Here is a 14461-nt window from a genome sequence, read left to right on the forward strand (position 1 = left end):
TGTCTACGCTCAACAGCTGGCTTTACGCCAGAAAGGGAAAATTACATGCCAGTGAAAGATGTTTGCTTCCATTTTAACCTTATGTGTCCCTTCATTTGCATGAAGGTGAAAAATTATTATTGAGGGTTGGAAGATCTTGTTGAGGGCAAAAGATTAAAAAAATCTGTCTTTTCGGACAAGAATTGTCTTGTGCTGCAGGGAACAATATTGTATAGATACCTTAACAGAAAAGGCTAATGTTTTCCCTAGTACTATCTTGCAAACATCTAATTATTTTGGAATTTCAATGACATATTTACAGGGCACAATGAGTAAACATTAGATTGCAATATACACTGCTCAAAAAAATAAAGTGAACACTTAAACAACAGAATATAACTCCAAGTAAATCAAACTTCTGTGAAATCAAACTGTCCACTTAGGAAGCAACACTGACAATCAATTTCACATGCTGTTTTGCAAATGGAATAGACAATAGATGGAAATTATTGGTAATTATCAAGACACACTCAATAAAGGAGTGGTTTTGCATGTGGGGACCACAGACCATATCTCAGTACCAATGATATCTGGCTGATGTTTTGGTCACTTTTGAATGTTGGTTGTGCTTTCACACTCGTGGTAGCATGAGACGGACTCTACAACCCACAGAAGTTTCTCAGGTAGTGCAGCTCATCCAGGATGGCACATCAATGAGAGATGTGGCAAGAAGGTTTGCGGTGTCTGTCAGCGTAGTGTCCAGAGGCTGGAGGCTCTACCAGGAGACAGGCCAGTACACCAGGAGACGTGAAGGGGGCCGTAGGAGGGCAACAACCCAGCTGCAGGACCGCTACCTCCGCCTTTGTGCAAGGAGGAGCAGGAGGAGCACTGCCAGAGCCCTGCAAAATTACCTCCAGCAGGCCACAAATGTGCATGTGTCTGCACAAATGGTTAGAAACCGACTCCATGAGGGTGGTATGAGGGCCCGACGTCCACAGATGGGGGTTGTGCTCACAGCCCAACACCGTGCAGGATGCTTGGCATTTGCCACAGAACACCAGGATTGGCAAAGTCGCCACTGGCGCCCTGTGCTCTTCACAGATGAAAGCAGGTTCACACTGAGCACATGTGACAGAGTCTGGAGACGTCGTGAAGAGCAATCTGCTGCCTGCAACATCCTTCAGCATGACCGGTTTGGCAGTGGGTCAGTAATGATGTGGGGTACCATTTCTTTGGAGAGCCGCACAGCCCTCCATGTGCTCGCCAGAAGTAGCCTGACTGCCATTAGGTACTGAGAGGAGATCCTCAGACGCCTTGTGAGACCATATGCTGGTGCGGCTGGCCCTGGGTTCCTCCTAATGCAGGACACTGCCAGACCTCATGTGGCTATAGTGTGTCAGCAGTTCCTGCAAGATGAAGGCATTGAAGCTATGGACTGGCCCGCCCATTCCCCAGACCTGAATCTGATTGAGCACATCTTGGACATCATGTCGCGCTCCATCCACCACCTCCATTGCACCACAGACTGTCCAGGAGTTGGCGGATGCTTTAGTCCAGGTCTGGGAGGAAATCCCACAGGAGACCATCCGCAACCTCATCAGGAGCATGCCCAGGCATTGTAGGGAGGTCATACAGGCACGTGGAGGCCACACACAAGACTGAGCCTCATTTTGACTTGTTTTAAGGACATTACATCAAAGTTGGATCAGCCTGTAGTGTGTTTTTCCACTTTAATTTTGGGGGTGACCCCAAATCCAGGCCTCCATTGGTTAATAAATTTGATTTCCATTGATGATTTTTGTGTGATTTTGTTGTCAGCACATTCAACTTTGTACAGCACAAAGTATTCAATGAGAATATTTCATTCATTCAGATCTAGGATGTGTTATTTGAGTGTTCCCTTTATTTTTTTGAGCAGTGTACATTTTAATTAAAAAATGTAATTTCACTTTTTAAAACTAGATTTTTCAAGAATATTAATATTATCCAATTAATATCAAATTAATATGATCAAGCTACTATTAAATTATAAACCACATTTGTTGGAGAGCAAAGTTTTGCATATTTTTCATATTCTTGGAAAACAAGTTGAGTTCCCATTTCTAGTTATGCTGCTATTTTTAGATACAATAAATCCTGATCAAATAGCAACTATAAGCTCAAAGTATAATAGGAACATGGAAGCTAGAGTTGGTGCAAATCGATTCACACGAACCAGTCCATCGGCCAAGAGAACCACTGCGAACCTGATGGTATCCATAGCTCTTCTTTTGATTAGCTAGCCTGACGCAACATCATAGTTGTGGTGTGAAGCACGTGTGATGTTGTGCCAGGCCAGCTACTTAAAGAAGAGTCACGGATGCAGTAAGGTAAGAGGTGGTTCCCCCCTCCCGTCCAGCAGCCACAGACCACTATAATGGCTGATGAACTGTGACATATAGATCAATTTGCAAGAAACCTAATGGCAGCTATTACTTAATTACTAGTTCATATCTATTGCACGTCGTGTTGGTCAGCAATTCACCTGGTCCCAACTAATTACAAGCGCCTTATGGTCTCCTCTCTTCCACTCAGTTAAAGGTGTTGGCCACTTTATTCTAACACATGTGCTTGGAATATAATTTTGTGGCACATACAAATGTGTAAGTATTGCATGTTCTCCTCCTGCAGGTCTTAGTGCAGCCTTCCCCACGGACTACCCAGCTTTCCTGTTCTCAGGATGGCTACTGGTAGAGGAGCATGTGCCCAGACCTGTCCATCAGCGTCTTCCACTTGAAAAACACTTCAAATGGGAAAGCGGGTTATCAATTGGAGAAAGCTGATTTCCTTAAACCATCTTTTCCCAGTCTATTCTTTGCAGAAGATAATACTTACTGCACTATTGCCATTTTCTTTAAAAGAGTATTTTTTTATCAATTAATAAAAATAAAACTGGGGAGACTCCAATTTCGGAGACTTCTGGCAATTCCAGAAAAAGTGTGACTAAAACATCCTTTGCTTTCTTATCTACACAGCATTGTTTTGAAGTAAATAGATTTTTATTGATGTTCTTTGCACAGCTAGTGGACACCACTAAAACTGTGTATAGTAAAAGGTCAACTAATGGTGCAGCTTCTTTATTCTGAGCATTGGTATAGTTGTTAGCAGTCAGATCCCTACTAACATGTGATAGCATAGCCTTGCTGTTTTCTGTACTATGCCTGCTTTATTTATCTGTACTGCCTTTACTTAGCTTATATGTGTTGTTATTGTTAAGTTGATGCTATAGGGCACAATAAAATAAATTAAAATTTCCATGCTAGGATGTACTGAAGATTCTCTAATTCTGCTTTTGTGGTCCCTATCAAAAACCCAATATTGATGTAAAATTAGACATTAGGAAATTGAAAGCCAGCAGCACAAATAACAACACAGACATTGTTTGCCCCCCCCCCCCCTTTTTTTTTTAAAAAAAAAGCTTTTATTTATTTAAAAGGGAGAGACTCCTATTTGCCAAAAGACGACTAACGCTCAACTATGATATTCGGAACCAAAGCAATTTACTGTGGCCCACATTCTACTACGTGTTGAACGTCCACTGCAGGAGTATTGGCTGGCATGGACAGAGTAGGTTCTTACAGTTGCCACAAATTTTGATGCAGGATTTGACTTGTTCTAAGGGCCCCATATTACCTTGTCCCAGAGATGATCTATACGAGCAAGATCTGGGAACTATAAAGGCAAGGGAAACAAGGAAAATCAATGGCTATACAAATCTTGTGACAAGGTGCATTGTCCTGTTGAATGTTTGTTTCTTTCAGCCATGAGGCAAACGACTGCCATGATGAGGAACTAGGTTGCCACAATGTTTAGATAACCCCTACTTTCAATATATCCATACAGGGGTATTGGAGAACCATGGTTGTGTAAAGAAAACATTCTTTTCACTGTTGACGTCTTCTCCACTAGCCTGAACTGTTGACCACTGACAGGAAGGGTTGATCAATTCATCTGATGATGCAATATTTTTCTACTCAGTGATTCCATTTTTTGACTCGCTGGACTTTTCCCTTGGACAACACTCAAAATGGACTTCTGCAGTTACAGCTCACCTGTGCTAGGAAACAATGAACTGTGTGTTGGAACACGTGTCGTATTTGGTTGTAATTGGCTCGACTGTGCATCATTTGTTCATTACAACAACTCTTGACAATCTTCTCTAACTCTTTTTGTCATCAAATAGTTTATGTTGTCAAGATCTGAGGAAGTCACACCTAGCTGTCGTAGAAGGAAGCTTCTATCGTGAAGGGGATTGTATCTCTAATAAAGTGGCTGTTCACTGTGTGTATATATTTATTGTATCCTAGCGTACTCACTTTACACATAACCCTCCGTCACATACAATAGGCCTGACAGGCACATCTCTTTTACTTTCATTTCTCCTTCCTCACCAGATTGTGAGGAAATCCCCTCCCTCCAGGTAGTCTCCTGTCTCTAGCAGCTCTGTGAAACCTCATACCACAGTTGTATTGCACAGCTTCAGGAGGACAGATATAACTGCGCTAATCTCTCAGGCTCATTGTATGTGAACACGTCACACTCAATATGGTTGGTATTTTATGTTTTTATTCATCACAATTGTTTATTTAGCTTGTTTTATGAATGTATAGCACAAATTCTGAGGATATTTCATGGAAATAAGGCAGATTAAAAAAGAAAGTGTGCTGCTCAGGCATATACAGTAATTCCCTAACACATATTCCTTCTCTTGCTTCAGATTATCTGCTGAAATGGAGAGGAAAATGTACAATTTATCAAAAAACCTTGATGTTGAGGAAGTAACAAACATGCTGTTAGATGATGCAGACCCCACACTGAATGAGGATTTAGGAGAGGTAAGTGAGATTGATTCTCATGATGAGGTGGAAGTATGTGAAGTGGATTCTGAAACAGAGCAAGATGGTGACAGTGATGAGGATGAAGATCTAGAATCTTATTATATGGGAAAAGATAAAAAAAACAAATGGAACAAGAAGCCACTCCAGAAAAAATGTAGGGAACCTCAAAACATTATTACTCACCTTCCTGCAGTTATAGGAACTGCAAGTAATGCAAAAACTGCAGTTGAATGCTGGAATAGTTTATTCACAGATGACATTCTGGACTCTATTGTCACATATACCAACCAATATATAGACATTATAAAGGACAAGTTTATCTACAACAGAACCATCAAGGCCACAGATGAAATAGAACTGCGTGCTTTTTTTGCATTATTATACCTTGCAGGAGCTTATAGGGCAAATAGACAAAGTTTGGAGGAACTTTGGAGTAAAGATGTGGATGGAGTTGAAAAATTTGGCCTTGTTATGTCCATAAACAGATTCAAGCTTCTAATTCGTTGCCTTCGGTTTGACGACAGAACTACCCGAACCGAACGTAAAACACATGACCGACTTGCTCCAATTCGTGATATATTCCAAAAATTTGTTGAAAACTGTAAAAAAAGCTATTGCCCTGGGGAGAATCTCACTATTGAAATGCTCCCTGGTTTTCGTGGTAAATGTGCCTTTCGTCAATATATTCCATCAAAGCCTAACAAATATGGAATAAAAATGTATGCCCTTGTTGATGCCAGTAAGACCTACACTTACAACCTGGAAGTTTATGCAGGAAAACAACCAGAAGGTCCTTACTGTGTCAGCAACAAACCCAGTGATGTTGTAAAAAGACTGGCTGAGCCCTTATTTGGATCGGGTCTCAATATAACAGCTGACAATTGGTTTTCACATTGTGATCTGATTGATTATCTGAAAATGCAGAAGCTTTCATATGTCGGAACTGTAAGAAAAAATAAAAAAGAATTGCCTACACAGTTTGTAAGTGTGAAAGGGAGACAACAGTACAGCAGTATGTTTGCATTCCATAATGGAAAGGTTTTGGTTTCCTATGTACCACAAGCAAAAAAAATTGTACTTCTTCTATCAACACTTCATGATGATGATGCCATCGATCCTGGGACTGAGGCACAAAAAAACTCGGAGATAATTACATTTAATAATGCAACCAAAGGGGGTGTTGATACAGCTGATCAGATGTGCTCAACTTTCAACGTCAGCAGAAGCACCAAACGCTGGCCAATGGTCATATTTTTTGCTATGTTGAATTTGGGTGGTATAAATTCACAAGTCATTTACCTTGAACCACTCCGTAGACGATTCTATCTGAAAAAATTGGCCCATAAACTAGTGCTTGGAGAGCTACACAGGAGAAGTATGAAAACAATCGGTATCCCCTCTCGCCTTCAAGTTCAGCTCAAAAGATTCCGCCCAGAAGATAGTGAAAATTCACCACCTGCACCACCTCCCAAAAGAAGGAGATGCACCACCTGCACCATGGAAAGCGGAATCAGAAGGCTTTCAAATGTCATAATGCAATCTGCCTGACACATGCAAAAATGATGTGTAATTCTTGCTCTTTGCTCTGCAAGTGTAATTTTTCTGGGGAAACTTCAGGATCTAATTCTGATTGAATATGTGTTTAATAGTACTTAAGGTACCTTAAAATTAAGTTTGTTTCCATAAATTTTCTTTGTAGAGTTTTTTGACAGAGTCGAACTGGGGACTATTTGGCGGGAGTTTTGAAATGTTTGTATTTCAGAGTTATTAGTTTTATGTTAAGTAAATGGGTTTTTTTTGCACCTGATTATGTGTAGTCTCTTTTATTACATCCATATGAAGGTCACTGATCACTTTTAGAGCACTGAAATTGCAAACATTAGATATTATAGGTATTTTTCTAGCCTGCGCCTGACAGTCACATTGTATGTGAACTCGTTAGAACCGATATTGTATGTGACGGAGGGTTAATTATATATACAGTAAAGTTTGGACACACCAGATCATGCAAAGGTTTTCTTTGTTCTTAGTGGAATGTCCACATTGTAGATTTAGATGGAAGGCAGCAAAACCATGAAGTAACATAAGGAGTAAAGAAATACATGTGAAACTAACCAGAATATGTGTTAAATCTTAGATTCATCAAATCAGTCTTCTTTTACGCTGATGACAGCTTTACACACCCTTGGTATTCTCTCAATCAGCGTCATCATGTAGTCATCTAGAATGGCTTCTACTGAAGAGGAATGACTTGTCAAAAACTCGGTTGAGTAATCACTAGCCTTTTTTCTTTAAAATTCTTTTTATTAGGAGATTTTTAAAGTATAGGGAACAAGGGGTCAGGAAAGGGATAAAGGGAAAGGAAAGGCAACCAAATAAAGGAAAAGATAAAATGGTAGGAGTAGGGAGGAAGAGTAGAGAAGAAGAGAAAAAAGAGAGAAAAAGAAGAGAAAAAAAAAGGAAATGAAGAAGATCATCTTAACATAATTGCACCACAACGTTAACATACCAAGTGCAAAAACAACATAGAATGAAGTATAGATTAAAAGAATTTTGGCACAGTAATAAAACATCATATAAAGAGACTTTTCTTGCTTTGAGGACAAATTGCTTTCCAAGAGGACCATTTGGAATTATATTTAGGTAGAGAGTTATTCCTTAAAGCCAAGGAGATTTCCAAGGCGTTATGGAAATCAATTATGTTGGAAATAGAGGGAATATCCATCGATTTCCATTTTGACGCAATACAAGTTTTTATAACAGAAAAGATGTTAAGAAACTTGTCTAATTTTTTGAGGGAGGACCTTGCTTCCAGAAAAAGGAGAACCAATTGGGGAGAAATTTTTACAGGAGATTCATTGATTTTATTCAATAGTAAAGAGACATCTCTCCTAAGTATCGAAAGTTTTGGACATTCCAGAATATGTGAAGAAGATTGCCTCTTTGACCACAATTCCTCCAGCACAAATCAGACTGATCAGGAAATACGTTTTTAAGTCTAGCGGGAGTGTAGAACCACCTAGATAAAATTTTAAAATAATTTTCATGTAGGTTTGCGCTGATAGAAGATTTGTACGCAAGTTCCACTGCTTTTTTCCATTTATCTAGGAGGAAATGATTATTTAGATATTTTTCCCATCTCCACATATAATTCAGTTTTTCAAATGAGACATCAGAATTAAAAATTGAGTAGATATTCCTCATATTCAAAATTGAGTTATTCATAGGATTCTCTAAAAGAGTAACAAGTTCTCTTGAAAGGGTCAAAGGTAAAGAGAATTTATTTCTAATAAACGGTACTTAAGTCTAGAAAATTAGAGAATTCTTCATCAGGAATATTGTATAGGGTTTTTAATGACTGGAAGTTTATAATGGAGTCTAATTTAGGCCCCCTTAAAAGTGAAGAACAGTCTAGAATTCCAAATTTTTCCCATTTTTTACATGGAAAATTTGGTAGAGCTGTATGAAAAATTGAGATAGGAAGTTTGTTGGGATTAATGTTACATTTATTAGTTTTTGAGATACTATATAGCTTTTTCCAAAGTGAGATAGTAGATTTAATCAAAGAGTGATTAGGTAAAGCAAGAGATGGATCCAATAAATGGGATATTATCAATGATGATAAAGAGGAATTATTATTAGAAGATTTTTCAAGTTCCGTCCAGGCAGATTTGTCGGACTCAAGGAACCAGTATCTAATTTCAAGAATGATATTAGAAGCATGGTAGGCATAGATATTGGGTAGTCCGATTCCACCATTTTTCTTATGTTTAAACAGTGAAAGCTTTGAGATCCTAGCGCGTTTAGATTGCCATATAAAATTGGATAATTGTTTATGCAGTTTACAGAATGCAAATAATGGAGGGCACCATCCAATCTATTTGGGATCAACATGCAACATACCAACTACATATAACCATTACTACATATAACCATTACTCAGTGCCCATCTACACCATCCCGGTGTTGTGCTGTCCCGCATTTATGTAATATTGGTCGTATATTATTGCTATTACATTTTAGCAGGGGCACTAGTAGCTTGAATGGGGTTATTGTTTTCTGGTATTGTTTTTCCTCTTCTTAACTTATGGATTAACAAGATTAATGCTATGCTTCTATTTTTTGCCGATTCGGTATTTCTGAGCAATATAATAATACGTTATCTGGATATGAGAATTTAATCCCCCATTCCCTTTATATATACTGAGCACAGGTCACTTTAGCTACGGTGCATTTCTGGTGGGTATTAGCCATTTTTTGCATTATTTTTTGTGCAATATTGATCACCAGGGATAGCCTGCATTTAGATTATATAATTAATTTTACCATCATGTATTTGATTCACTGTGATCATGTCTTGGGATGGTCTCTGAAGTAGATGGGCTTTCTACTAGTGGTTAAGTCCACTGTATTTTTACTTGTGTTTTAATGAATTTGATGTGTCTGTGATGTTGGTATATGTATTGATATGAATAAAACTTATATGTATATTCTTGTATACTATTGGTTTATTGTGTATATTGGGTGATCACTGCATATTAGCATACTTCTGTTCTCTTTATTACTGTTTATGCAGTTTATTAATCCAATGGTCAGAGTAGCCTTCTTTTTGAAACAATAACTTTTTATTGAGGTGTTTCACATAAGTGTGAATAAACATTGAATAATAAAAACATGTTATCACACAATAAGCAGTAAGAAAACAAATATGCGTGATGTGTCACACATGTAGCAGTGAAATATCAAGTCAGTGTTACGGAGTTAAACAAAATAGAACATGTAAATCTGAAAAATTAAACAGTTAAATTAGGAACAGACTCTCAGGACTCCTTGAATTTTGTGAAAAAACTGGTTTATACCTGAGTGGCATTGTGTGGATGTAGAAGCCAGAGCTTCCAATCCAGTAAGAAGGCCTGAACCTGATTGTTTTTGTAAGCTATCATCTTTTCATATAAACAGGTCTTATTAATAAAACAAATGACATCTTCCAATCGTGGAGAGAGGTTTTTCCCACAATTTAGTAAGTCATTTTTGCTGCCAGTAATGTATGGACAGTAAACACCCTCCCCTTTATAGGCACTGAATAAATACCCAGTAGTAATAACGCTAATGAGGGTACATAATTGACGTTAACCTGAAGGGTGTAGGAAATTAGCTGAAAAATGGAGACCCAGAAGTTTGATCTAACTGGGCAATCCCACAGGATATGTAGTAGTGTACCGTTTGAGACCACAGCCCTGCCAGCAAAGATGTGAAGAGTTCGGAAACATATGGCTCAATTTTAAAGGGGTATAGTACCAACGTAATATGGTTTTCATGTATGCTTCATAGTAGGCGGCGCATGAGACTGTGCATATCATGAACCTTATGGTATTAGACCAGTCAGAGCCCAGAAATGTCTTGTTCAATTCTTTTTCCCCGAGACAAAAACTGGGTGGTTTATACAAAAGTATTTTTCTTACCAAGCAAAGAGTAAATAGGTTTCAGACATTTTTAAGAGGGGGTGTTATTAGTTAATATATGTATCAACTCAAAGCTAACTTTAGAAGCTATAGCAAATAATTGGGGTATAAAAAATAACCTTTAATTGTATATTAAAATCAACTCTAATAAAGTGCAAACATAGTGCCAAAAAACAACACATACAATTAATGCGATATCTAGTATCTCAGATACAAGAACCATGCCAGAAAAAAACAACGCAGGCCAGTATATACAGTTGAAACCAGAAGTTTACATACACTATATAAAAAGACACATATGCATGTTTTTCTCAATATCTGACAAGAAATCACAATAAACCTTTCCCGTTTTAGGTCAAATAGGATTACCATAATTTTTAATATTTGCCTAATGCCAGAATAATGAGAGAGAGAGAATGTTTTAAGGCATTTTTATTACTTACTGCAAAGTCAAAAGTTTACATACATTTCATTAGTATTTGGTACCATTGCCCTTAAACTGAATGACTTGAGTAAAATGTTTGGGATATCCTTCCACAAGCTTCTCACAATAGTTGGTCGGAATTTGGGCCCATTCCTCCTGACAAAACTGGTGTAAATGACCCAGGTTTGTAGGTCGCCTTGCTCACACCTGCCTTTTTAGCTTTGCTTATAAATTTTCAACAGGATTGAGATCAGGGCTTTGTGATGGCCACTCCAAAACATTGAATATTGTTATCCTTAAGCCACTGTTACCATTTTGGCAGTATGCTTCGGGTAATTGTCCATTTGGAAGACCCATTTCCGCCTAAGCTTTAACTTCCTGGCTGATGTCTTGAGATGTTGCTTCAGAATTGCCACATAATCTTCTTTTCTCATGATCCCATCTATTTTGTGAAGTGCACCAGTCCTTCCTGCAGCAAAACAACCCCACAACATGATGCTGCCACCCCTGTGTTTCACAGTTGGGATGGTGTTCTTAGGTTTCCAAGCTTCTCCCTTTTTCCTCCAAACGTAACGATGGTCATTATGCCCAAAAACTTCAATTTAAGTTTCATCAGACCACAGGACATGTCTCCAAAAATTAAGGTCTTTGTTCCTGTGTGCATTTGCAAACATTAATCTGGCTTTTTTTATGTTTCTTTGGGAGTAATGGCTTCTTCCTGGCAGAGTGGCCTTTCAGCACATGTTGATACAGTACTTGTTTAACTGTGAATATTGACACAATCTTACCAGATTCCGCCATCATCTTAAGGTCTTTTGCTTTTGTCCTTGGGTTGATATGCACATGTCGGACCAAAGCACATTCATCTCTGGTACACAGAACCTGTCTCCTTCCTGAGTGGCATGATGGATGGACATTCCCATCTTATTTGTACTTGAGTATAATTGTTTGTACACATGAACGAGGCACCTTCAGATATCTTGAAATTGTACCAAAAAGGATGAGCCAGACTTGTGCAAGTCCACAATTCTCTTCCTGATATCTTGGCTGATTTCTTTGGACTTTCTCGTGATGCTACACAAAGAAGCAGTGTATTTCTGATGTACATTAAAATACATCCTCAGGTGTGTCTCTAACTCAAATGTTGAAAAAAAACAAAACTATCAGAAGCTTCCAAACACATGACATCATCATATGGGCAGTCCAGAATTGTTTATAGGCATAGTAATCTTAGTGTATGTAAACTTTTGGCTTTGCAATAAGTAATAAAAATGCCTTAAAACATTCTATCTCATTATTCTGGCATTTGGCAAATATTAAAAATTATGGTAATCCTAACTGAGCTGAAACGGGAAAGGTTTATTCTGATTTCATGTCAGATATTGATAAAAGTCAGTATTTTGCACCTGTGCAGCCCCCCGCCTTTATCATGGAAGTCTGCTGCATCCTGCTAGTAATTTGTTAATCTGACCTGGTGTTGGTAAGTAGTGTTGAGCGAATTTGTTTGGCATTTCAAGTCTTTTTCGCGCAAAAAAATTGTCTCCGCCCACGAACATCGACAATTTTTGGGGCGTAAAAAAGCCAGAAACACGAACCTGAATTTGAAATGCCGAACAAATTTGCTCTATTGGTAAGGCCTTTTTCATTTCTGTGATGTTTTTTTAATTCATGTCCTTGTGGGAGTAGTTTTTAATTTTAAAGCACAAAATCTAACAATAGAAGTTATAGCAAATATCAAAATATTGACTCGGGTCAACCGAGTGTGCATGTGTTTTCTATTGGGAAAGCAGAATAAAGCTACCCATACAAATTAGATGGCTGTCAGTCAAATGATGCTTCGGCAAATTGATTGGCTAAGGCTATGTGCACACGAAGCGATTTTAATGCGTTTTTGCGACGTACTTTCACTGCAAAAATGCATTAAAATCGCTTGTAATAGCTCTGTCATTTACTGCAATGCAAATCCGCATGTGATGTGCACATTATGCAGAAATTTCCACTGCGAATTCGCATTGCGGTAAAACCCGCAGCAAGACCAATTCTAGTGCGATTTCGCTGTGAAATCGCCGCCATTGATTTGCATTGGATCGCATAAGATCCGCATGACTACATGCAGTCAAGCGCTTCTTATGCGATTAATGCGCAGATGGTACCCGGGTCTGGAGAAGAGGAGACTCTCCTCCAGACTCGGGTACCATAGTACCTGTAAGTAAAAAAGAATTAAAATAAAAAATAACCTTTTACTCACCTTCTGATGGCCCCCGCTCTGCTCCCGGCGTCGCTGCTGGCTAGGTGGCGGGTACCGGTAATGTAAAAGGACCTTCCATGACGTCAGCGGTCATGTGACAGGTCACGCGACTGCTGACATTGGCTGTCGCGTGAGCTGTCACATGACCGCTGACATTGTGGAAGGTCCTTTTACATTACCGGTACCCGCCACGGAGCCAGCAGCGACGCCGGGAGCAGAGTGGTGGCCATCAGAAGGTGAGTATAAGGTTATTTTTTATGTTCTAATTCTTTTTTTTTTTTACATTATGTTGGTCACACAATATAAATCCATGCCGGTTGCATGGATTTACAGTGGGTACAGAAAGTATTCAGACCCCTTTAAATTTTTCACTCTTTGTTTCATTGCAGCCATTTGGTAAATTCTAAAAAGTTCATTTTATTTTCTCATTAAAGTACACTCTGCACCCCATCTTGACTGAAAAAAAATAGAAATGTAGAATTTTTTGCAAATTTATTAAAAAAGAAAAACTGAAATATCACATGGTCATAAGTATTCAGACCCTTTGTTCAGTATTGAGTAGAAGCACCCTCTTGAGCTAGTACAGCCATGAGTCTTCTTGGGAATGATGCAACAAGTTTTTCACACCTGGATTTGGGGATCCTCTGCCATTCTTCCTTGCAGATCCTCTCCAGTTCTGCCAGTTTGGATGGTGAACGTTGGTGGACAGCCATTTTCAGGTCTCTCCAGAGATGCTCAATTGGGTTTAGGTCAGGGCTCTGGCTGGGCCAGTCAAGAATGGTCACAAAGTTGTTCTGAAGCCACTCCTTTGTTATTTTAGCTGTGTGCTTAGGGTCATTGTCTTGTTGGGAGGTGAACCTGCGGCCAAGTCTGAGGTCCAGAGCACTCTGGAAGAGGTTTTCATCCAGGATATGTCTGTATTTGGCCGCATTCATGTTTCCTTTAATTGCAACCAGTCGTCCTGTCCCTGCAGCTGGAAAACCTTCCCATAGCATGATGCTGCCACCACCATGTGTCACTGTTGGGATTGTATTGGGCAGGTGATGAGCAGTGCCTGGTTTTCTCCACGCATACCGCTTAGAATTATCACCAAAAAGTTCTATCTTCATCTCATCAGACCAGAGAATCTTATTTCTCATAGTCTGGGAGTACTTAATGTGTTTTTGAGCAAACTCTATGTGAGCTTTTGTGTGTCTTGCACTGAGGAGAGGCTTCCGTCGGGCCAGTCTTCCATAAAGGCCCAATTGGTGGAGGTATGCAGTGATAGTTGACTTTGTGGAACTTTCTCCCATCCCTCTACTGCATCTCTGGAGCTCAACCACAGTGATCTTGGGGTTCTTCTTTACCGCTCTCACCAAGGCTCTTCTCTCATCATTGCTCAGTTTAGCTGGACGGCCAGGTCTAGGAAGACTTCTGGTGGTCCCAAACTACTTCCATTTAAGGATTATGGAGGCCACTGTGCTCTTAGGAA

At 39.2% G+C, this 14461-nt stretch overlaps 1 protein-coding gene across 1 annotated transcript in view; it reads left to right on the top strand.

Annotated features, from left to right (window-relative positions):
• Positions 1-8793, top strand: part of PPM1H (protein phosphatase, Mg2+/Mn2+ dependent 1H) — a 229476-nt gene extending 220683 nt beyond the window's left edge. The window contains exon 11 of the mRNA XM_073651589.1: positions 4736-8793. Coding sequence (XP_073507690.1) covers positions 4736-6404 — 1669 coding nt within the window. The 3' untranslated portion in view covers positions 6405-8793. The remainder of the gene's footprint in view (positions 1-4735) is intronic.
• Positions 8794-14461: the final 5668 nt, after the last annotated feature.

Source organism: Phyllobates terribilis, unplaced genomic scaffold (genome assembly GCF_046119375.1).
Source record: "Phyllobates terribilis strain yellow unplaced genomic scaffold, ASM4611937v1 Scaffold_11__3_contigs__length_659146591, whole genome shotgun sequence".
Lineage (NCBI taxonomy): Eukaryota > Metazoa > Chordata > Amphibia > Anura > Dendrobatidae > Phyllobates > Phyllobates terribilis.